Consider the following 22,752-nt stretch of genomic DNA (forward strand, 5'->3'; position numbering starts at 1 on the left):
TTACAAAAGAAAAAATTACATCACAGCAGCACCGCCATCACAAAGTTTCAAGGAACAGAAGCCTTAGCGATGCGTGATCAGCCCCCTAAATGGAGTGTCTTTCTGGAACGCCATCCATCCTCGCCCATGCGCCCCTTCCTGGGCAGTCAGAGGTCCTGCAGTGGGCACAGGTGGAGGGCTGGCCCTGAGATGATACCGAAGACGTCGGCCCACCACAAAGCAACCTCAAAGCCATTCTTAAGCCACCGAGGTGGCCAAGAGAGGCGAGTCGCCCATTCACGGTGGCCCGGTACGGCTCAGAACCGTCAGGCAAAAGGTCTACAGTATCACTTGTGATGCATTTGGAGTCAAAATTGGCACAAAGAAGTGAAGTTGCAGTGGTTTACAAAGATAAATTCAAGTATCTTTCTCCAGCCCTGGTGGCCCTTTCTCTGGAAAAGGGAGAAGGGGAGGGCCAGAACAAATGAATAAATAAATAAATAATCACCAGAGCCAGTACGATTCCCATCCCGGGCAGAGAGATCGAGGCCGGCCTTTGTCGCCGATGCCCGTCCTGGCTCTGGGGCGCATTTGTCGGGTGCAGACCTCGAAGCCGTGAATAGGTAGAGGTCAGTAGGGGGAACCCAGTCCCCCAAGCGAAGGAGTTACTAGAGGGAGGTGGGTACCTGCTCGCGTGTTCCCACCCCAAGAATATTCCATCACCAGGCTTGCGAAAGGTTAGCCAGCCGGCCTGTGCAAACTTTGCGCTGCCAGTCACGTTTTGGCCCCTCCTTTCACTGAAGGAATTGCGTTGTTTGAGGACCGTGAGCCTGTTGGGAGAACTCGGCCTGTCCAGCAGCACCAAGGTCCTACTTCTCCAACGTACAAGGAATAAGGGTGAGGACACCCAGAGACACGGAACCAGCAATGGCTGGAAACGGTGGGGAGGCAGCAGCTGCCGGTGGGTTTCCTGACTGAAGAGAAGATGCCAAAAAGGGGGGGGGGGAAGATGCACTTTTCTTCTGCTTCACCAGGGGGGACGGACTCATACCGGAGAGGAGTTTGGCTTTGGGGGGAAACAAGCCCCGGAGGACTTTGGTCTGCCCTCCCTCCAGCAGCCCAAGGGTCTCCCCACCTCTGGAGAAGCGTTTCCTGGCCCTCGACCACAGCATCAGGGAGGGCTGCAGCAAGACGCTCCTTCCGGTAAAGAAGAGGGGGAGATGCCGCCAAGTGACCACTGGAGTTCGTGGCAGGTTGGAGAAAAGGCCGGATGCTTCCTCTAAAATTCAAGACTTGCCTTCCTCGCAGATCCAGGGAGCAGCAGGGCCAGCCCCACTGCCCCTCGGAGCGGACGGGGAGCTGTGGGGCTCAGCGATCTGTGCTATTTACAGTTGCCCAAGAATTTGCATCCCCTGTTTTGGACTTCTGGAGGTTGGCAGGTGGCTTCCGTGTCGGGCCTTTTTCCTTGCAGGCCCCCTGGCTTCTGACACACTTAAGCCCCCACCCCGCCCCCCAGATCTGGTGGCTGAAAGGCCAAGCTTTCCTCCAGAGGCCTCCCTCGCCCACAGCCCGGCCAGGCTGCTCTCTCTCGGTAGCCCAGAGGAGCACATGGATGCCAAACTCTTCTCCTGCCCAGGTTTGCTGCATGCAGAGGAAATCTCCCCTTTGAGGCCTTTGAGACAAAGCAGCGGGGGGGCCTAAGGCCCAGCAGGCTCCCCCATGTCGGCCTGGGGGTGCAAGAAAGCCCCCCCCTTTTTTTTTAAATCTCTCAGCACCAGGATTGTAGAGGATGGGCAGTTCTGCCCACAGTTTGGTGCAAAACAGGGACAAGGATGGTGAGTTGGTCACAGGGTGGTGGAGGAAAGGGGGGGGGTACTGCCTCATAGAGGTAACACCCCATCACCCAAGATGCCCCCCAACACACACTCAGCAGTTCCTGGCCAGGCCTTGCTGCCGGTCGGCACACGCTTGCAGCGTCTCCCGAATCCCTGTCTGCCAGTCCTTCACCAGGTCTACTGGGGTGACCACCTCCTGCCAAGACAAAGAATGGCCCATAATTAGAAGCAAAGTAGGGCCCCCCACCCCCTTCCCCTCCTCAGTTGGTCCCTGTAGGTGATCTCACCCCATTAGCCACAGAAGCCATACCGCTTGCTCTTCCTTACTCGGAGCATCCTAGTCCTCATGAGGAAGCGCTAAACTGCACCTGGGCTATATGACTTTAGTCCTCAGTCAAAGCTTGCGTGCATGTGCTGCATATATCCTTAGCCCAGTGCTTCTCAACCTTGGGAACTTCAAGATGTCTGGACTTCAACTCCCAGAATTCTCCAGCCAGCTGTGCTGGCTGGAGAATTCTGGGAGTTGAAGTCCAGACATCTTGAAGTTCCCAAGGTTGAGAAACACTGCTTTAGCCTAAAACAACTCCCAACTCTCCTTTTTGCTGTCGTGGAACATTTTCACCCACTTTGCATCATGTCCCCCACCACCACCAGTGAAGTGCACCCTCCACCCCCCGAAGATGCCTGCTGTTGCTCCAAAACACTACAGGATCGACAAGGATTTTTACTTTGCTTTTACTCTGATGCACTAACTTTCTCCATAAAAAGAAGCCTATGTAGTGGAGCCACATTTAATCCTGACTTCTTGAGCTATCTGATACCCATCGGTGAGCGGTCCCACCTGCTCTTCCAGGACAAGGAATGGTTTAGCAATTAAATCATGCATTCCCACACGAAGCACCATGTTCGGTTGCTTTCTTCCAGCCAGGGCTCTTGCAGGCCCAAAGAGTATCCCACACTCAACCTGCTGTGTTAGCAACTGAGCACTCCACCACCACCACCATCCTGGGTTCTTCCTCACCTCGTTCTGGATGCTGAGATTTGCCCCGTACATCAGCAGTGTCTTGACCGCCTTGAATCGTCCCAGCCTGACTGCGTCGTGAATGGGCGTATCTCCTTCCTGGCCAGGGAAAGAGAGAGAGTCTGTGTCCGTACAACACAATTATGAATTAACCCATTTTCTGGCTTTGCACAATGCCTTGGAGCACAAACTAACCAAACAGGCTGGGTTTGCATTTCACGTTAAGCCACCAAAAACAGGTCTCTAGTAACCAAGCTCAATATGTTGTTCGAATGCGTATATTGGGTCTTTAGTGACCTGGTGAAGTTTATTTTGTAGATGTAGTCAATGAGTGAGTGCATAAAGCCCTTTCCATCCTGCTCCTAGTTCAAAGATGGGATGGGGCTACAAGAAAAATCCAGGGTTAATCTCTAGCATTTCAGCCAGGAAAGACCCCTGCCCAACCCTTGGAGTGGCAGTGTTGGTAAGGAAAGATGGGAATATGCATTATATGACCTGGTTCACAGACTGCACCAAGACATGATTTGCATAGACATGGCTTAATGCACTGGATTCAAACATTGCAGCGAGGCACACAACAATGAAACCAAACCAACCACATTGTGAACATTATCCAGACCCACCTCACTAAGCCATAAAAGGTTTACTTGTTGAGCTTTGCACATTTGGTAAACATAGTGTTTTGTGGACTGGGGGTTTAGTTTGTTGTGTCAACCTGCTCACTAGCAGGCCAAGTGCTCCAAAGCTCCAGAGCAAACTTTCTTCTCCCCACCAGGATTTTGAGAAGCTGGCAGTTGGACCTTGAATTTTGCAGGATGCAAAGCTGGCTCTCTGGCCCTGGGCCACAGCCACCACTCCATGGCTTGGCTGAATGGAGCGTGGCTTCTGAACTTGGTGCCGAAGGGGAGAAAATAACTGCACCCTGTAGATATCCTGCAAAGATGCCTTATCGTTGCTCTTATTTATTTATTTTAATCATTTCTTTTAAAACAGAGTTTACCAATGGGCCAATCGTAAAAGTGCTTAGGAACAGTTATTGAAGCTGGATTCATGTTACACACTTGACTAAGTTAAGATGGGGTTTTGTGTTAGCGATTCAGCAAGTTGTAAGAATCCAGCCTTTGTCCTGGCATGTGTGAACCTGGCCACCACATGGTGGTCTTTGAGCATTATGTTGTAATCATCCAGGTTCAGACTGAAGCAAACGGGCTTCTTATTGTCAATGTCTCTCCCCCAAAGAGATGATCAGCAGAATGGCACGATAATGAAGGTTGGGGTGGAGATGGCCAAGACCAGGTACCCACTGCCCTTTCATTGCCCAAGGCAAAAGCTGCCCTTGGCACCAAGCTTCCTCCCCCCCCCCCCCACTTCCTCTACCTTATCTTGGGCATTGATGTTTGCCCCACAGGCAATGAGATGTTCAGCACAGTCAGAGTGGCCTGTCCGGACAGCCACATGCAGAGGGGTGCTCCATAGCTGCAACCAGAACAAAAAGTCCACCCTGAATCCTCATATGGGACATCACTCATCCAGGTACAGGAAAGGGGACCAGACCTTCCCACCGCTCACCTTGTCCCGTGTGGAAATCTTGGCTCCGCGGCTGATCAGCCCCTTGAGGATGTCCAGGTGTCCCCCACGGCAAGCCCAGAACAAGGGGGTTGCCTCCAGCTGCACCAAAGCAAAAGAGATTCACCAAGACCATTAGCCTTCTCCAATCTTCCAACTTCCACTCTTTGGGGCGAATGGAGGAGAACCTCCAGTGCACCTCAGAGGCTTAAAGGTTTAGAGAGCCAATTTGGAGCAGCAGCTGGAAGTTCTGACTGGGTGGCCATCCTGCTCAACAGCTGGAGAGGAAAAGCCTCAGAAGGTGCTGGTCGGCTGCCTAGTCCCAGGGCGCCTTCCTCCAAAAGGTCCCCTCCAGAGGACCTGGGATTACACTGCCCAGAATTCCCCTGCCAGCATAGCTAGGAATTCTGGGAGCTGCAGTTTCAGATTCATCCAAAGGCGCCAGTTGGGAAAGGCTACATTAGCATCTTAGTAGAGGAAGGAAATGCACCCCATGGATCAACCCAGAAGAAACTTGGACCAGGACAGGCAGATCTCGGCTTAAGAACCCCCACCTCTAAAAATCTAAACCTAGCTCTGCTGTCCCACGTGTGTGTGCGTGTGTGCGTGTGCGTTTATTATTTTAAGAAAGGTAGAGACTGTCTTTACTCCTGGGAACCACATCCATGCAATTTCCTGGGCTATGGAATGGCTGTTTGCCTCCTGAAATGTTTTCAGTTCCCAGTCAAGCCAACAACTCTGGAATCCACACAGTCCCTCCTCTTGGTCCTAACCAAGGCCAAGCTTGCTTGCTGATTTCTGAGATCCGCCAAAATCAGTGAGGGGCTGCTACTGCTGAGAATATCTAGCGGTGGAGAAACTTCATGTCCTCCATGCTGGTCCTTCGTAGTAGCAGGAGCAGAACAGACCAAGTGGCGAGTGAGCAGAGTTCACACCTGTAACCCACGCCTCAGAGCTCTGCTTTTTCTCAATGCATGAAAAAGGATTTGGACGTGCCCTGAAACAGGAGATGAGGATAGAGGATACCTCTGATGGGCTTCTCATTTTAGAACTTTTTAAATGAAAGAATATCTTTGAAGGACTTGGAGACTAACATTCTAGATTAGTGTTTCTCAACCTGGGCCACTTTAAGATGTGTGGACTTCAACTCCCAGAATTATATATGACATGGCTGGCTGGGGAATTCTGGGAGTTGAAGTCCACACATTTTAAAGTGGCCCAGGTTGAGAAACACTGGTCTAGACCTTTCTATTTGTGCTGGGAAATTTTACAGGAGCAGCCCTTTTTCCTTGATGATAGTAGGTAGACAGTGTCCTTTGGCATGCCTAAACCAGCTTTCTACAGCCTGCGAATGCTGCATCTGTTGAACTACTATTTCCTGCCAGCGTGGGAATAGTCCAACAAATTAGGGGAAGACTGACACCAGATTGGGGAAGACTGACAAAGCAGGGACCCAATCTTCATTCTTTCTCAGGCAAAGGCCTGGAATGCATGCCGAGAGAGGCAGATTCTTGCTCTGTGCAAAATGCCCGGCCGTGCTCTGTTTGCAACGGCAGCACTCCCAAGATCTGGGAAATGCCAGCATTGAGGATTTGTAGGCCATCTGTCAAGACTCACCATGTCTCTTGGCTCCAGTTTGGCCCCTGCTGCCAGTAGCTTGTCCACAATCTCTGTGTGGCCCCGCAAGCAGGCTCGGTGCAGGGCTGTGCATTTGAACTGTAGCAGGGAGCAGAAGGACGGTTACTGTTTGGGGATATTTCTCCAGCATAGACTCCCCACCACTCCAGCTCTGGGGGACCCCCAATGCATCCTATCTCCACATGTGCAGCCCTTGGAGAAAAGAGGGTGGGGTGGCATCTCTTGAGGAAAAGGGAAACCTTCACCTATAGGCTTGTAAAGCATTTCATGCCAGATACAGATACACACCTTTATGCAGACACTAGGTTTTCTACCCCACAAGAAACTTAGATTACAAAATATGGTAAGTATCAAAACAGAAGAGAGTCCACCTTTCTTTAAGCTCTTAGGGCAGAGAGATACAGATCTTATGTCCTCATTTGCAAGGTTTTATGTACTACCACACACATTGGGGGAGGGGGGTGTTTCTATTTTTGTGGTTTTTATCCTGTGTGGTGCTTTTGTTTACATTGACCACCAGGAGGCAGTATGTGACTGGTTTTGTCCTATGTTGGGACTCATCAGTAGGTAGCCAGACCTTTCCTGGTAGAGGGCTGGCTGCCATAGGGAGATCTGGCTGTGTGTATCTGACAAGTCCCAGCATAGGATGAAAGCAATCATATGCTGCCTCCTGGTGGTCAATACATGTAAAGGAAAGCACAGTGATGCAAGAATCCCATTCCAAGAATGCCTTTCAGCCCAATGGGCCCATAAGCTTTATAAGAAAATAATGATGGATGTCCACAGAACTATATCCCCAGGCCCAGAAAAGGGACCAGGATGAGGAAAGAGCCCTGCAGGCAGGGAAGGAAATAAGGGACAATAGCAGATTGCACTCAGGTTCCTCTGTCCTTTAGAACTGGTTCTGTGCTCCATGGCAGCCATTTTGTCAGTTGCCAGGTTATGAGAATGCTTGCAACTGTCAAATTCACCAATGGGCTCAGCAGCCCAAAAAGGATGGGCATCTCCACACTAAATCATGGTTAGCTTGACCATCCTTTAGTGAACCAGCCACTATGGATTGTGCCTGCACACACACTACCCTATAAACCATGTTTAGACATCAGCTGAGCTGGTTTCTCACAATCTGCCAAAACCAAAACTGAATAAACCACTTTACGGTGTGTATAAGCTCAGCCTGTGCCTCAACCCACTTGTGATCTAGCATAGTCTTCCCCAGCTTGATGTCCTCCCAATGTATTTAATGTAAACCCCATAAAGATGGTTCTGTTGGCTGGGCATCTTGAGAGCAACAGGTTGGGGAAGGCTGGGCTGGCACATGCTGGTTCCTCCAAATTACATGTGCCAAAACAGCAAGAACTAAATGCTAGCACAGGCAGCAGGAAGCATTGGCAGTGCCAGAATGCAACTGCTGGATCTTCCCCATCATTTTATCTCTGAATCCAACTTTGCCCACCCTGGCTTTACACAGGAGAAGCAAGCCACAAATCAATCAACCTCATTTTATTCAAGCGTGTTGTGAGAACCCAACCTGTGTGATTATTTTAGGATTTGGTGGTGGTGAGAGCTCAGAAAATTTGCCCAGTGAAACAGGTACAAGCATTTCATGCAAACACAGTTTGGTTGCTATCAGTCTCAAGAGATACCATGATGCAAGTGTGACATTACTTCCCCCAACATGGAGATGCCCGAGCACTCTTGCCCCCTTGCAAACTCACATCAGACCCTCACGGAGCAGCTTTGCATAACCACATGCTTTTACGTGCAGGAATTTCTAAGCATAGGAAGCAAGATGTGCTCCTTTAGGGCAGCCCTTTCTATACCACTCCAGTTGCTCCTGGATGGCTTGAAAAAGATTATTTCTTTTGAAAAATCTTTTTAAAATTAAAGAGTAAGGTGATTAATCTTTTAATAAAAAAACAAACGTTTAAAAAAAAAAAATTGAATGCCAAGATGTTCTCCTCTCCTGCAAAGCAAATGGCCACCTTCCAGCCTATCTTTTCAGGAATGCCGCCTTAGGTGTATGCAAACACAAACACACAAACATATATATGTACAAAATAAGAAACATGCATGGCTGTATATCAAAGCTGTTTTATTCCTTTGAAAAGATGCTCCAAATTCCTAATACAAACATTTTTATACCTTTTAAAAATAAAGTACTTCTTTCTTGGTTGAAAGAAAAGGGAATCTGAGTGCCTCTTCTGAAAAAAAAAGGCCCTTTCCAAACTCCTGAGATGAAAAACGAGTGCATTATTCTGAATAACTGTTCTTGAATAGACTAATTTGCCTGTATTATGAATGGCTTGACTAAAACGCACAAAATTAATCCAACAGACATTGGGAACCTTGGTTGGTTGGCTGAAGGACAGTTCCCATCAACCCTAACCAGTGGCCACATCGCCTGTGGCTGCCAGGAGTTATAGCCAAGCAACTTCCAGAGCATCACTGGTGCCTTTACTTACGTAATTCTGCATCAAGGTTTTTGATTTTTTATATTTCTGTAAATATCCATTTGGTACAGGGTTTCTCAACCAGGGTTCCGTAGCACCCTAGGGTTTCACGAGAGGTCACTAGGGATTCCCTTGGAGATCAGAATTTATTTTTAAAAATATTTCAAATTCGGGCAACTTCACATTAAAGAGGTAAATCTCATTCCTTATTTATAGTTTAAGAACACCGTTAATGCATATATACAGGTCTACCCATGAAACAAATATAATAATTTTGTAACTTCTGGCCTATATTTGAGCCTGAATGTGCAGGGATTCCCCGAGGCCTGAAAAATATTTCAAGGGTTCCTCCAGGGTCAAAAGGTGGAGAAAGGCTGGTCTGGTACATAGATGGAGCAAGTCAATGCACCTGGTGGCCAGCAGGTGGTGCTTGGGTACCTTGATAACAGGACCAGCTCAACCAGCAGAAAACAGCTTGAAAGGCAAAAATTGGGATGCAAGTTTCAGAGGTAGGAAAAAAGCCCCATCTTATGCCCTCCCCTGTTCAGTCAGAACTGTTCGATGCTGGTGTGTCACCGAGACAGGTGGCACGGAGCTAAACAAATGCTACAAAGAATGGATTACAAAATACAAAATTAATTGTAAAATATAGGTCATATAAGTATGAAACAGCCATGCTGCTTTGGACTTTAAATTCTAGCTACATAAAATGTCTTGGGGTCTGTTCCCCCCACCCATTGCTTGAATGATTTTGCATGAAAAGTTACCCCCTTGGGGTGTGGAGAGGGGGGTGTTCCTTGGTGACCCCACCATACCTTGTCATGGGCGTTGGGGTCCCCTCCGTCAGCCAGATACTTGTTGATTACAAGAATCCGGTTCTCCAGCGCGGCATCAAGAAACTGCTCTGGCTCCACCGATTCTGTCTAAGAAATAAAACACGGAAATTACATTTGTTTACGGGGCGTTCGAAAAGGGAGAGGTGGGGGCCCAAGGGGGAGGGTGGGTCAAAAAAGTTAAGTGCAGGGCTTTGATCATCTATTTCAGGCTGCCATCATGACTTTTTTGACTCCCTGTGGCCCCTGGAGGCTCAGTCTGTCTGTGCCATTTCCCACCCACCCCAAAGAACAGACTTTGAATGTATACTCTTTTTTTAGAGAAACACCCCCCCACACATTTCCTGCCCCTTCTTTCTTCTGCCAGTATCAAGACTATACAGGTGGTCCTTGTTTAACAACCACAATTGGGACCAGAATTTTGGTTGCTAAACAAAGTGATCATTAAGCAAGTCAGACCCAAGTTTATGACCTTTTTTGTAGCAGTCGTTAAGCAAATCACGGGGTTCCCCATTGATTTTCCTTGATGGAAGCTTGCTGGGAAGGTCAAGAATGGCAATCACATGACCATGGGGATGCTATGATGGTCATAAGTCCAAGGGCAGGTCATAAGTTGATTTTTTTCAGCACCGTTATAAGTCTGAACCATCGCTAAATGAATGGTCATTATCCTATTTTGAAAAGCCTTAGAACCAGGGATGGTGGCATTCCTAGCCAGGCTGGGCTGAGCACAAAATAAGCTGGATTTGGTTAGTCCTTGGATAAGACACCACCAAGAAATCCTGGGCCTGTAGGCCAGCTTGAGAAATATTTTATTTATTTATTTATTATTTAAATTTATATCACCACCCTTCTCCCCCAACGGGGGACTCTGGGCGGTTTACAATAAAAATGATAATAAAAAACCCTAAATATCAGTAACACCCAGAAGAATGGCAGAGCATCTCCATCTTGTTGCCAAGGAAACATCACAGACTTGAAGAGGTCTTTATATTTTATAAAAAGAGGCAGAAAGAGAACAGTAATTTTATCTTCTCGTTGCAAATTTTTATCAGCCATCCTTTTTACATCTGTCCTTTCCAGAAATAGAGGCTTCCCCAGGGACTGACTGACTTACAAAATAAAGCTGATAAACGAACGAACAAATGAGGCAAAAGCAGCAAAAAAGCTAGTAAAGCTGGTACATACATATTAAATGCTATTCAAAGAATGTTTATGGGCGAAGAATAAAGCCGGAAAACATGCAGAGGAAGTCTCCCAAACCAAGTAGATCAAATCATGCATAATCTGGAAAATATGTATAAAGAGACGTGGTTCGTCTCTCTGTCTTAAAACTCAGGGGCCTTTGGAGATTTGCGAGTGATTAAAAAACAGTATTTAAGCCGGAATTTGCTGCCATCAGATGTGGGGACAGCCTCCCCAATTGAACCAGTTTTAAAAGGGAATTGGAGAGCCTCCAGGAATGCAGGATCCCAGTGGCTTTTTTTTCAGACTTGGAAGATTGATGTCAGCCTTCCCAGGAAGACCAGATAGGAAACATGACCTGGTGAGCTAATTCTCCTTTATTGTCAGGCTACATTGGCAGAATCTTGCAAGTCTGAAAGTCCAATTCTCCCACCATCTCCTTTACAGCCTGAGAACTTGGGGACGGTCCCTTCTGAGCCTCTTGCCCCGCCCACTATCCAGCTGTGGGCTCTGCTCCCTCTTATCTGATGGTTCCCTAGGCAGCATCTCTTCGCCCCATCTCCCAAGGTCTTTCCCACAGTACCATTACAGAAACGGACACTTGGATCTTTCAGGGCAGCCTGACTCTTCCCCAAACATGCTGACGATGCCCTGCAGAGGTTTGCACACCTGAGAAAACGTCCAGAATACTCACAATAATTTCTGGCTCCTGCTGTTTGGGGAGGACCACTTTCTTACATTTTTTCTTCTGCTTGTGAAGCTTGACAATGGCCTCCAAGTCCTGCAGGGTTTCAATCTTCAACCTGGCATTGTTGAGGGCCTCAAGCTGGAAAAGAGGACGTGAGGAATAATGAGCTCACTGCACAGTTGTGAGTTAGGACACAGATCTGAGTTGCAAAGATCCAGAGGACCCCTAGAGGGGAGCAGCAAACATTCTGGGCCTCTCTGCTGCCCTCTAGAGGTCAGGCAGAGTGTGGTAGCCTTTTATAAGGGCTTCCAGGGCCCAGGTGAACCTCACTCCAGGAGCTTAACAGAGTTCACGTGGGGATACCCATTTATATAATCCTCTGAGAACAACCCTGTTGAGCCAGGAGACAGAGCCTGGCCCAAAGTCAACCAAGCGAGATCCCTGATTATGTGGTTACTTGAACCTGGGCCTCTTCAGATCCAGGAAGCTGTCTGGACTGCAAATATTAGGGCCACCACTAAATGGCAGCAAAGATGTATTTGCTGCAGCAGGAAGGTGGATGGACTCCATTAGAGTGGTGGTTGGTGCACCACTGGATGATCTGAAGGACCAGGTTGGGGACAGATCATTCTGGAGAAAATCTATGTAGAACGATGTCTCTCAACCTTGGCAACTTGAAGATGGGTGGACTTCAGTTTTGGGAGTTGAAGTCCACCCATCTTCAAGCTGCCAAGGTTGAGAAACACTGATGTAGATTCTAAGAGTTGACACCAACTTGGTAGCACATCATTATCATCAGTGGTAATCTGGATTTTTGCAGCCCCAAGTGGTACTTCAGTCTTCCCAGCCTGGGTACTGTTCAGATGTACAGATTCCTAGCTTTCCCTAATCGGCATGGCCATTGCTGACAATTCTGGGAACTGATGTCTGCTTTAAAGTGCCTCCTCGAAGCTTCCTAGCACAGATGTGTTCATGCAAAAAAGGCACCCTAAGTAAGTTCACATCTTTGCTCTGCCAGGTTTGGCTCCACTGTTAACCATAAGCATAAAAAAGGAAGCCAGATCAGTCCAGTAAGGAATCTAGCCCTGTCCCATTTTTGTAGCGTTGACCTTGGAATGGAGGAACCATGAAAGGAAGTGAAACAGCAACTCTGTCCCAGGAAAGTGGGAAGTGTAAGAAAGATGCTCAAAATGAAGGTTGTTGTTGTTTATTCGTTTAGTCGCTTCCGACTCTTCGTGACTTCATGGACCAGCCCACGCCAGAGCTTCCTGTCGGTCGTCAACACCCCCAGCTCCCCCAGGGACGAGTCCGTCACCTCTAGAATATCATCCATCCATCTTGCCCTTGGTCGGCCCCTCTTCCTTTTGCCTTCCACTCTCCCTAGCATCAGCATCTTCTCCAGGGTGTCCTGTCTTCTCATTATGTGGCCAAAGTATTTCAGTTTTGCCTTTAAAATGAAGGTAGTCCTTGCTTAATGACCACAATTGGGACCAGAATTTTGGTTGCTAAGTGAAATGGTCATTAAGTGAATTTGACCCAATTTACGGCCTTTTTTGTGGCAGTCGTTAAGCAAATCACCACAGGCTTTAAGTGAACCATGTGGTCATTAAGTGAATCATGCAGTTCCCCATTGATTCTGCTTGCCAGAAGCCAGACGGGAAGGTTGAAAATGGTGATTGTGTGACCATGGGACATTGCAATGGTCATAAATGCAAACCGGTTGCCAAGCACCCAAATTGTGATCATGCGAGCATGGTGAATGCTGCAATGGTCATAAGTGTGAGGACCGGTCATAAGTTGGTTTTTTCAGCACCACTGTCAATCCAAACTGTCACTAAACGAATGGTTGTTAAGTGAGGACTCCCTGTAACTCCATCTTGATTCTCTTTGGTATCAGAGGGGGCAGAGAGAAACTCTGAGATTTTGAAGATTGATGTCAGCCCTTGGTAGGCCAGGTCAGGAAACAGTCACCACAAGGATTCCAGAAATGCTACTTTGTGGTTATGGGACATGTTAACAAATCTTGAAAGTCGGCCAAAGTTTGTCTCTGCTCCTTGCGACACCAAACAGAACTAAAGTGGGGCTATTTCAGTGTCCTTCCCGCGCTTTCTACTTTCCCAGGACCGAGTTTCTCCTTCACCTCCATTCCAAGGCCATCTCTACAATCTTGCGCAGAAACTTACAAGCCACTTGGCAGACAGCTCACCTTTTTCTTTTTCTCGTCTTCCGCTTTCTGCTTCTCTCTTTCCACCGATTCCCACCAGACGCCAGCGGGACCTGAGCGCCAACGCTCAGGCTCCCAGGCTGCGCCTCTTGCCCGCACTGCAAAACAGCTGACTTTCTCTTCGGGCCGTTCATCACTTACCTATGGAAGGAGACCAGGGAGGAGATCAATCACAAGAAGGATGCTCTGGGCTGTGCAAGTCCTTCAAATGCATTTATACCCCAAATGGGGCTGCTGAGAGACAAGGAGGGTTTGATATAATGGAAGGAAACCAGAAGTTTGCAGAAGTAAAAACAGAGTATTCACAGCTTTAAACAAGGAGGTGATTCGTTTCCCCAACAGCTTACGTGAGAGCAGAGCCAGGAAAAAGAAATAGAACACAGCAGGTGGAAAAATTGGGGGGGGGTGAGAGGAGGGGGGCTTGGCATGCACTTCTTGGAGGAAGGGGCAGGTTACGACTTTTAACAGATGCACCCCTGTTTGCACAGTAAGAGTTCGTTGGAGCAGCTTCGCTTTTTGCTATCTAATTAACCCATCGCCCACAGCAGGAGGTCCATCACTTGTTAATAATGTTTTGGCAATACAATTGGTTCAGTCCTTGAGCTAATGAGTGCTTATTGTTCAAATCACTGTTGTTCTATTAGCGGTTCTTTCGATACTGCTTTCTTGGCCGATGGTTGCAGTTACTTCGCTGCAATGCCCTTGAAGAAAGAAAAATAAATACGGAAATGGAAATTCCAGAAATGGAATCCATACACGGACGTTCAGTCTAGTTTTAAAAGGCAAGTAGGAAGGCAGTTCTTCAAATCCTGGATGGATGGATGGAAGGGCAGCAGTAACTTCTAGAGCAGCGTTTCTCAATCTTGGCAACTTTAAGATGTGTGGATGTCAACTCCCAGAATTCCCTAGCTGGCTGGGGAATTCTGGGAGTTGAAGTCCACACATCTTAAAATAGCTGAGGTTGAGAAACACTCGCTGGGTGGGGAATCCTGGGAGTTGATGTCCAAGTTGCTGAGGTTGAGAAACACTGCTCTATCTTCCTCAAACTGAGGCCTTTCCAGTATGTTGGACTTCAAGCCCCATAATCTCCACTCATCATAGCTGTGCTGCTGGGCATTATGGGAGTTGAAATCTAATACATTGGGAGAGGCCAAGCTTCTGGAAAGTTGGATATCAGAACTCTTCATCTTTACTGCACAGAAAACTCCTTGAAAGAGTACTCCTCTTGCCAGTCCGTCAGGGCTAGAATAAAATGGGTGCCATCACCAAGAAGGCCCTGGGACCAGTAGCCGTCATAAAATGGGGGCAAAGAGTCATGGAGCCAAGCTTCTGAGACAGCACTGAGCTGTCTGGGTGTGGCTCCAGGTGCAAATTCTGGAGAAAGAATCAAGACTCTATTGCAGAGCCTGGCTCCTGCCTTCCGCTGCACCTTTTTTTTCCAAGGACATGGAGCCTAAAATTTGGGTGGGGGAAGGAGACAGCCGTCCCTGGCTGGCAGAAATGTGGAAAGCCAAATTCCATGAGAAAATTGCAGGCATTCTTGGCACTGTTGGCAGAAATATTCAGGGAAGGACCCTTGGCCAGCTGGCACCATTAAACAGGAGCATCAAGGTCCTGCTGGGGCAGTCACTCAAGCTGAAGCACAAGTGTGTTATACATCTGAGTTCAGAAAAAAAGTGTGGTCCTTTGTGGGGGGGCTGTTTTAAAAACTCAACAAATAATTTTGGGAATAGGGAGACCCAACCTTCTCTTTTCCTAGATGTGCCAGTTCTTCCCATGCAGGGATAAGATCAGGGAAAATTATAGATTTAGCTTATTGTTTTTATTTTGTTTTTAATTCTGAGCCACCCAGAATTGTGCAATTGAGACAGGCAACCATACGAATTTAATTAATTAATTCCAACACACACCCTTCCCTACCTGCATTCAGAAGTGGCTGCAGTGCAGGGAAGGCTGTGAGGGCTGCATCCAGACAACCACCAATTACTGAATTCATTCATTCTCTGGGCTCGCACAATAGATGGAGACACAACTTAACAGAAGTTAATGCTAATCACATTCAGCCAATACAGTTGCTAGGTCTTTATCTGACCTGGCTTGTTCTGTTGTGTGAAAAAAAGGCAGACCAAGTGGTTCTTAATCAGAAATAAGAGTAAAATGTTCTGTTTCTTGTAAGATGTAGTGATTTAGCAGACTAATTGGAGAATAAAAGGTGTCTGTTGTTCCCAGTTGTCTGTTAAATCCCGAACAATGACATTTGCATCAATCCGTATCATTCGCAGATGCAAATGACACAATTTGCATGATTGGCGAAATGATGCCATTACTCAGAATATGCATGAAATATACATTGATGACATAAAATTAAGGTAAAAATTATCAAGTTTAACTGCCTAATCCAGACACGTTTGGATGCAACGGACTAATCTATTATTTCAGGGAACAGAAATTTTGTCCATTAGGGAGGAGTGTTAGCATCAAGTTCTATCGCAGTCGCTCGTTTAGTTGATTTAAAGAGAAATCACATAAATTTGTGGCAGAGGCAAATCTGTGCATAAATAGTAGCCCCACAGCTTAACAGAACCTCCAGATTCAGAAGAACTCTACCTGCCAACACTGGCAATGGATAACAGAAGTAGGAAAGGGATTGTGTTAAGCATTCCACCTACAGCTTTTCTTTCACTGGCTGCCTTTAGATGCACTTAGAAAACATTTCCATCACATTTTTTAAATTATTATTTTAATTCTGGCTCCTAGTGCATTTTTAAAGTGACAGTGGCTTATGAATTATTGCTAGTTGATTGCTTTGTTATGTTATTTTAATTGCATTTTTAAAGCAAATCCTGGCCTTGTCATCTGCTGGGTGTGTGACTTGCTATGGAACAGCAGAACATAAATTATAGAAGCAAACAAGCACAGAGGCATCTGGCTGACATGTGGGAGAAATGGGTCAGCTCTGCTCCAACAGCTTCTACACATGTTGGACTCCCATGCCCATCACCTTGGGGAATCATTTGTCAGGCTGGGTGATGGTTGTTGGAATCTATTCCCTCTGGAAGGCACAAGGTTGGGGATGGATCATAGTCTGGATGGAAGAGCTGGGATGGGATCCAGTTCTAGGCACCATGAAAAAAATCCTTCTCATCAGTTGGAACAAGGAACAAGCAGGAAACTCACAAGGAGAAACTTGGGTGAGTTTGATTTTGAGAAACAACAAGTGAGGGTGGGATACGCTTGCCCTTTCCAAAATCCTGAAAAGTTGTCTTCCTGAGAGGGAGCAAGTCCTGTTCTTTGTCTTTCCAGAGAGCAAGATAATGGAGTAATGGTCCTAATCATGGGGATGTAAGGATGAAGAGCAGTTGGACAGTGGAGCCAATGACCTGGAGAAGTGTTGGAGATGTTCAAGCAGAGGTTGGACAGCCATCTCTCGGGGAGGGTTGAACTGGGATGCTGCCCTGGGCAGGGGGTTGCCCTCAAGGTCCTCAGACTGGAAGAGGTTCAGAAAAGATCCTCAAGGTGGTCAGAGGACTAGAGAATAAGCCTGGACCAGCTTGCCCTGGAGAAGATGGAAGGGAATATGGTGGCATCTTCAAATAGCTAAAAGAATGTCACGGAGAAGGTGGTCAAGCCCTCTTCTCTCTGGCTCCAAACATCAAGGCCCCAGAATAATGTGTTTAAGTTGCAGCACGGGAGACAGATTCCAACCGGGTGTTTGCAAAACCTCCTAAAAGTAAGAGGAAAGAGAGTGGCCAGGGAGATGGTGCCTTCCCTTCACTGGAGACGCTCAAGCAGAAGCTGGAGAGCCATCGCTTGGGGAGAATTGGATCTGGATTCCTGCACTGAATGGGAAAAACCAGTTCTCCACTGGGGTTCTGGGGCTGGCTTTCAGGACAGATGGCGACATGCCGCAGCCCACTGTCCCTGATCCCGTCTTCTCATTTCCTTCACCCACCTGACCCTGCTGCCCTCCTTGGCCAAGGCGTTTGGTTTCTGCCAAGTGCTGACCCATCCAAGCTGCCACCCTCCCTCATTGGGAGGACAGTGCCAGGTCTGGCTCTGACATTCCCTCCCATGCCACGGCTCCTCCTGCCCCAGATGAAGCAGCTGCTATATATATATGCAGGCCTCTGGGTGTGACTCTCTGCAAAAACATGATGTGGTGTCAATGCCCGGCCACATTTCCAGCCGGGGTAGCCAGAGACAGTCAGGCACCAGAGGCAGAGCAGGTCCCAAATCCCCTCTTTTGCTTGAGGAAGGATCCCCCTGGGCCACCCACTCCTCTAGCTCTGAGGAAAAGCAACCCTACAGTTCAAAGGAACCTCAGAGGTCATCTAGTCCAACCCCTGCCCAGGGCAGGATCCAGCAGAGCATGAGGGAGCTTGTCTGAAGGGGTTTCCTGATGGATGAAGGTTAGGAAGGGCCCTTTAGGGAAATGATGGGGAGCAAGCACCCCTCAAAGAATATGCTCTCCCCACTTGCAGAGCGTTCACAGTTCATGTGAAATACAGGCTGCATTCACACAACATGTGAACCCAGTCCAAATAAGAGTCAGAAGCTGTATTTGTGCACCATACTCAGTTTGGGGAAGGGTAGTCAGTCAGCTTTTTATGCTTTAGCCCAATGTTTCCCAACCTGGGCCACTTTAAGATGTGTGGACTTTAACTCCCAGCATGGCTGGCTGGGGAATTCTGGGAGTTGAAGTCCACACATCTTAAAGTGGCCCAGGTTGGGAAACAGTGGTATAGACTGTTATACAATCCAGCCAGTTTGGTTAACCTATGATCCAGTTATACTGATTACTGAATAAACTGGGTTAAGTATGCAAAACCAGCCCAGCTGCTTGGTTTATGTCTGGTGAAGCAAAGAACCTAAGGTAGACATCCTGTCTTCAATCACTGTCTCATTAAAAATCACAATTGGGAGGCCATTTTTAGGGACCACCTGGGGACCCAGGAGCCTAAGTTGAGCACCTCTCCCTGGAAAGGTTTTCCAAAATGGGCTACCTGAAGCAGCCCATCACTCAGGGCACAGGAATGACAAACCTAACATTGCTACAGGAACACGATCCCATCTTGGCATTCCCACCTTCTTGGGCCAAACAGGGCAGGAATGTCCCCACTGCTGTCCTGGGCAATTTCAGACACCACAAGATGGTCAACCTGCTTGTTTGCTTCCTTCCTTCTTAGGCCAACAAATTCCCAGCAGTCTTGAATGGCTTCCATGAGATGGCAAGCAGGTTTTGGGCCTGATGCAGCCACCAAAATAAGATACCTGCTGTCTCAAGGCCAGGAATGGACTTGCTGACGTTTCTGGGAGAACCTCTCTCCTCCATTGGCACACATGGAGCATTCAGAGGGTTTTCTGGGCGTTGTGAAGACCACCCAAGAAACAACAGTATGTTCTAGTTGACCCACAACTTCTCCTCTCAATCAGATCAACCTTCCACCTCCTTGACACACAGAGAAAAGTTCTTTCCCTAAGGGAACTTCATTAGGTAGCAAAATCACAGCCATGCTACTTACCATTCTGGAGAGGTGGAGATGAGGCCTTGTGGGCCAAGCAGCCCACCAAGCCAGATTAGGCTTAAGGGCTGGAGGATTCCGACCCCTGACATAGTGACTATTGGGAATCAAGTGTCTTGCACGTTGTGGGCTCAGAAGTGGGGACATTGGTGGATCAGCTTAAATTGGAACCTGTTTTCTTGGGTGCTCTGAGCCCGGGGAGGTGTGAGGAAGGGGTGGGGTGAGGGGCACGTCTTTATTGATGTTGTGTCCCAGCAAACAACTGAGCTCATCTCCCACAGGAGCCCTTTCTGATCCCTATTTGCACCAGGAGCTGTTCATTCTCTCTTTCTAAGGCAGAGATTTTCTAGAATATTTTTCCCCAGTCGGGAGCTATCTTCTTGGCAGAGTTCACGAGACATCAGGACCTTTTTAAAAGGGGACAGGGAAATCCCTTGGCCTCCTCATGTAGAAGGAGGCCCACCCAAAATATAATCCAGTATTTGGAAGGAATACTGGACAGATTGTTTTTTATCGTTCAGGGCAGGGAAACCAACCAGTCCAAGGCTCAGAATTTCAGTCTCCTCCGTGTTCCTGACCGTTAAGCTATTGATGTCGGTGGACCAAAAATAATGGAGAAAAAGCTGCACTGATACATGAGAAAAAAGCCAGGAAGGAAATATTCCAACAAATCCTCAGCCACGGGTTGCTCGGTCTCAAAAAGGTGTGCATGGGCCAACTCCTAAACCAGGGATTCTCAGCCTTAGCAACTTCAAGATGTGTGGACTTCAACTCCCAGAATTCCCCAGCCATCTAGGGAACAAAGGAGAACTGCAAACTGTCTAAAAGCAGGAAGGTATGGTTGCATGTTTGGTTTTAAAAACAACATCACACGTTGTGGAGGCAGATAAACATGTCAGCTCCTGGGAATTTGCCTCCCGCCGCCACAAAATCCACATCTTTGAAGTCACAAACTTTAATATTATTTATTCAACTTATATCTCATATTTCTGCACACATTCAACCCTGAGGTTCAGGGAGAAAATGTGTATTGGAAGTAGAGAGTGGGTTCACATAATAGCATGTGAAATCCCAAACCCAGGATAACAAGAAAATTGCTATCCACAGAGTGTGTCACATCCAAACCAGTAATCTGTATTCTGGCTGTTTCACCCAACAGTCCGAGTCAATGGACAATGGCTCCCACAATCACTGGACACAAGCTACCACTCTGTGTGAGCCTAGTTTATAGTTATACAAACTCATTTATACATTTTGAGGGATGGATCCAGATGACCAAACAGCTCCGGAAACAACTAGACCAAGTCTACTCTTTACAAACTTAGCCAACAGGTTGAGAAACCATGTATAACCAAAGATCCAATGATGAATATATAGTTACATTTTACTCAGCATTAGTATACATTATTCATCGTGGTATTATGCATCACCTGCTACTGGCAAAAATATGATTCACTGCCAGCTGGAAAATAGATCCATCGCATTGTAAGTTAAAATACCCCACATTTTATGCAAATCCACACCTTAGCTCAGTGCAGATTATAACTGTAATTATTATTATTGTACGATTAAACAGAAACGTTTTAAGAGATCTCTGAATTTCAATAGTTTTTAGAAATATGCTTTGCCATCCTGAATACTGATGAATTACACGGTTTTACGTATTTCTGATTTATTCTTATTTTCCCCTTTCAAGTTCTGGTGAGAAATTTTGCTCCCTTCCTGTCCCAAGGCACAGATTTGCTCCGGCTACTGAAATGACCCAGTTTCTAGTTCATTCTGGATGCACAACGGCTCTGCCTCACCACGAAAGAATTTAACTCTACACATGGAGCACACGCTTCAGCTAAATTGGTGCAGAGAGAAACACACACAATACTTTGTGGATGTGAGCAAGAGGGAATCCTGGTTTTAAAAAAAAAATCTGTCCTTGGAAATAAAAATGTTTGCTTTCATAAACTTGAGCAGAATCTGCCTGCACTCACACAACACAGTTAACCAGTTTTCTGGGTTCATACAATACACTGAACCAAACCAGGTTGGTTTCACACATCATGCTGACTGACAAGGCAGGGAGGGTGAAGGGTGTTGGAATCACGGTTTGACTTAATCAAATTCCCTTGCATGTTATTCAAAAGCAGACATCAGAGCTTTTACTGACCTGGGGGATGTGCAGACCCCTCCATGGCTCCCTCCCACTCAGTCCTCTGCATTTCCCCCTTGTAACAGCCCTGAGTTGACCCACAAGCTGGGCCCCTCTTCCATCAGGTCCACCCTTTATCCACTCCCAAAGCAAATCCAAAGAGCCAGTCTTGGGCTGGATTATCCGCAGTTCACCCAATTCTTCCCAGTCTTACCAACTGCTGAATGCTGAAGATCTCCATGGTCCCCCCCTTCCAGAGCCGCAATGCTCCCTCTCTGGTGGTTTGCCTGGGCAGCTGTATTTATTCCATCCTGGGGAGGGTGGATTTAGGCTGCCATCCAAAGCTCTCCTCCAGCACCCTCCTGGGCCCAGCAACTGGATTGTTGGAGGGCCATGTCACACCCGCTAAAATAACTTCATTAGCTACCTCTAGTGAGCTGCCCATATCCAGAGGGATGGGTGGGGGGGCGGTGAGGGAACAGGCCATTATTCAACATTTCAGTTGTTGGGTTTTCCAAACTTTTGGATGACATGGGACTGTCTTGTCCTATCAGCCCAGGAGAAACAGCTGGAGCCCTTCAGGAAAAGCCATTGGTGGAAAACTTTCCCTGCTAGGTTGCACAGCTATGGCAGAGGATGGGCAAACTGAGGTGTTGCGCATGTTCTGGACTATGACTCCCACAGGTCCCTGTTGCTCATGGTGGGCACGGGAGTCCAAAGCATCAGGAACACCCAGGATTTCCAGATTCCTGCAGATATGCACGAATTCAGCTTTCCAAAGCTAATTAGTAGTCATACTTTCAGCTGCTAAAATCGGGCATTTTTCATAATAGGCTGCTTCCACCATTAGCTAACAGCAATCTGTATTTTTATGGTTGAGTAATGGAGAATGTAGGAGCATCAAATACAGAATAATGCACCAGAGGGTGAGTCACCCATCTCAGAAAAATAATGCTTGTCGTCACCTGGGAGTTTTCATTCTGAAGACAAGAACGAGAATCAAGTCCTCACATGCAATTTTTGAGAAAAACTTGAAACGAGGCAACTTCCACAGATGCTCTGGTAACGTTTTTAAAATGTCAAATTATTTCCATGTTGCTGAGTGGACAGGGGATGACCAAGAACCACAATTCTCAGACTTCCCAGCATGGCCAGAAATGGGAACTGGGAAAGGTGGTTTGAAGTATTAGATTGTAATTTTCGTATGGAATACAACCTGAGGGCTCCCGTCTGGGCGCCCAATGGCAGTCAAGCGATGTCACCACATCATGAGGTGCAGCAGTTGCACAATGACATCATGGTGTGCCGTGACATCATCACAGCTTCTGCTGGGCGCCAATGGCTGAAGTAGAAAGGCACGATTTAGACAATCCCTTCCTGAAATGTTACTTCCCTGAACATGGATATCTGAGCCATACAGGGCTTCACGTTTAAAGAACTGAATGGCTGCATTCACACAACACTCTTAATCTGGTAACTGAATTAACCCCTTTTTCTAGGTTTGTACGTAGATTGAACCATGAACCAGCCTAACAGGCTGGTTTGCACAACACACCCAGCTGAAAACATTCTAACCAAAGTAAACAATAACCTTAATCACTGGCACCTCCTAGGCCTCCAAGTCACCTAGTAAACATATGGTGTGAACATCATTATCTAATGCTG

The 22,752-nt window shown here is 47.2% G+C and overlaps 1 protein-coding gene across 1 annotated transcript; it reads right to left on the reverse strand.

Annotated features, from left to right (window-relative positions):
- Positions 1–801: 801 nt before the first annotated feature.
- On the reverse strand, positions 802–21,388 carry ANKRD23 (ankyrin repeat domain 23). The gene is made up of 10 exons (XM_063310914.1): positions 21,302–21,388; positions 13,405–13,563; positions 11,205–11,336; positions 9,308–9,415; positions 6,019–6,117; positions 4,405–4,503; positions 4,213–4,311; positions 2,836–2,934; positions 1,906–2,010; positions 802–910 (listed from the first exon to the last, which is right to left on the reverse strand). The coding sequence occupies exons 1-9, from the start codon at positions 21,326–21,328 to the stop codon at positions 1,906–1,908; spliced, it is 927 nt and encodes a 308-aa protein (XP_063166984.1). The 5' UTR covers positions 21,329–21,388; the 3' UTR covers positions 802–910.
- Positions 21,389–22,752: the final 1,364 nt, after the last annotated feature.

Source organism: Candoia aspera, chromosome 9 (assembly GCF_035149785.1).
Source record: "Candoia aspera isolate rCanAsp1 chromosome 9, rCanAsp1.hap2, whole genome shotgun sequence".
Classification (NCBI taxonomy): domain Eukaryota; kingdom Metazoa; phylum Chordata; class Lepidosauria; order Squamata; family Boidae; genus Candoia; species Candoia aspera.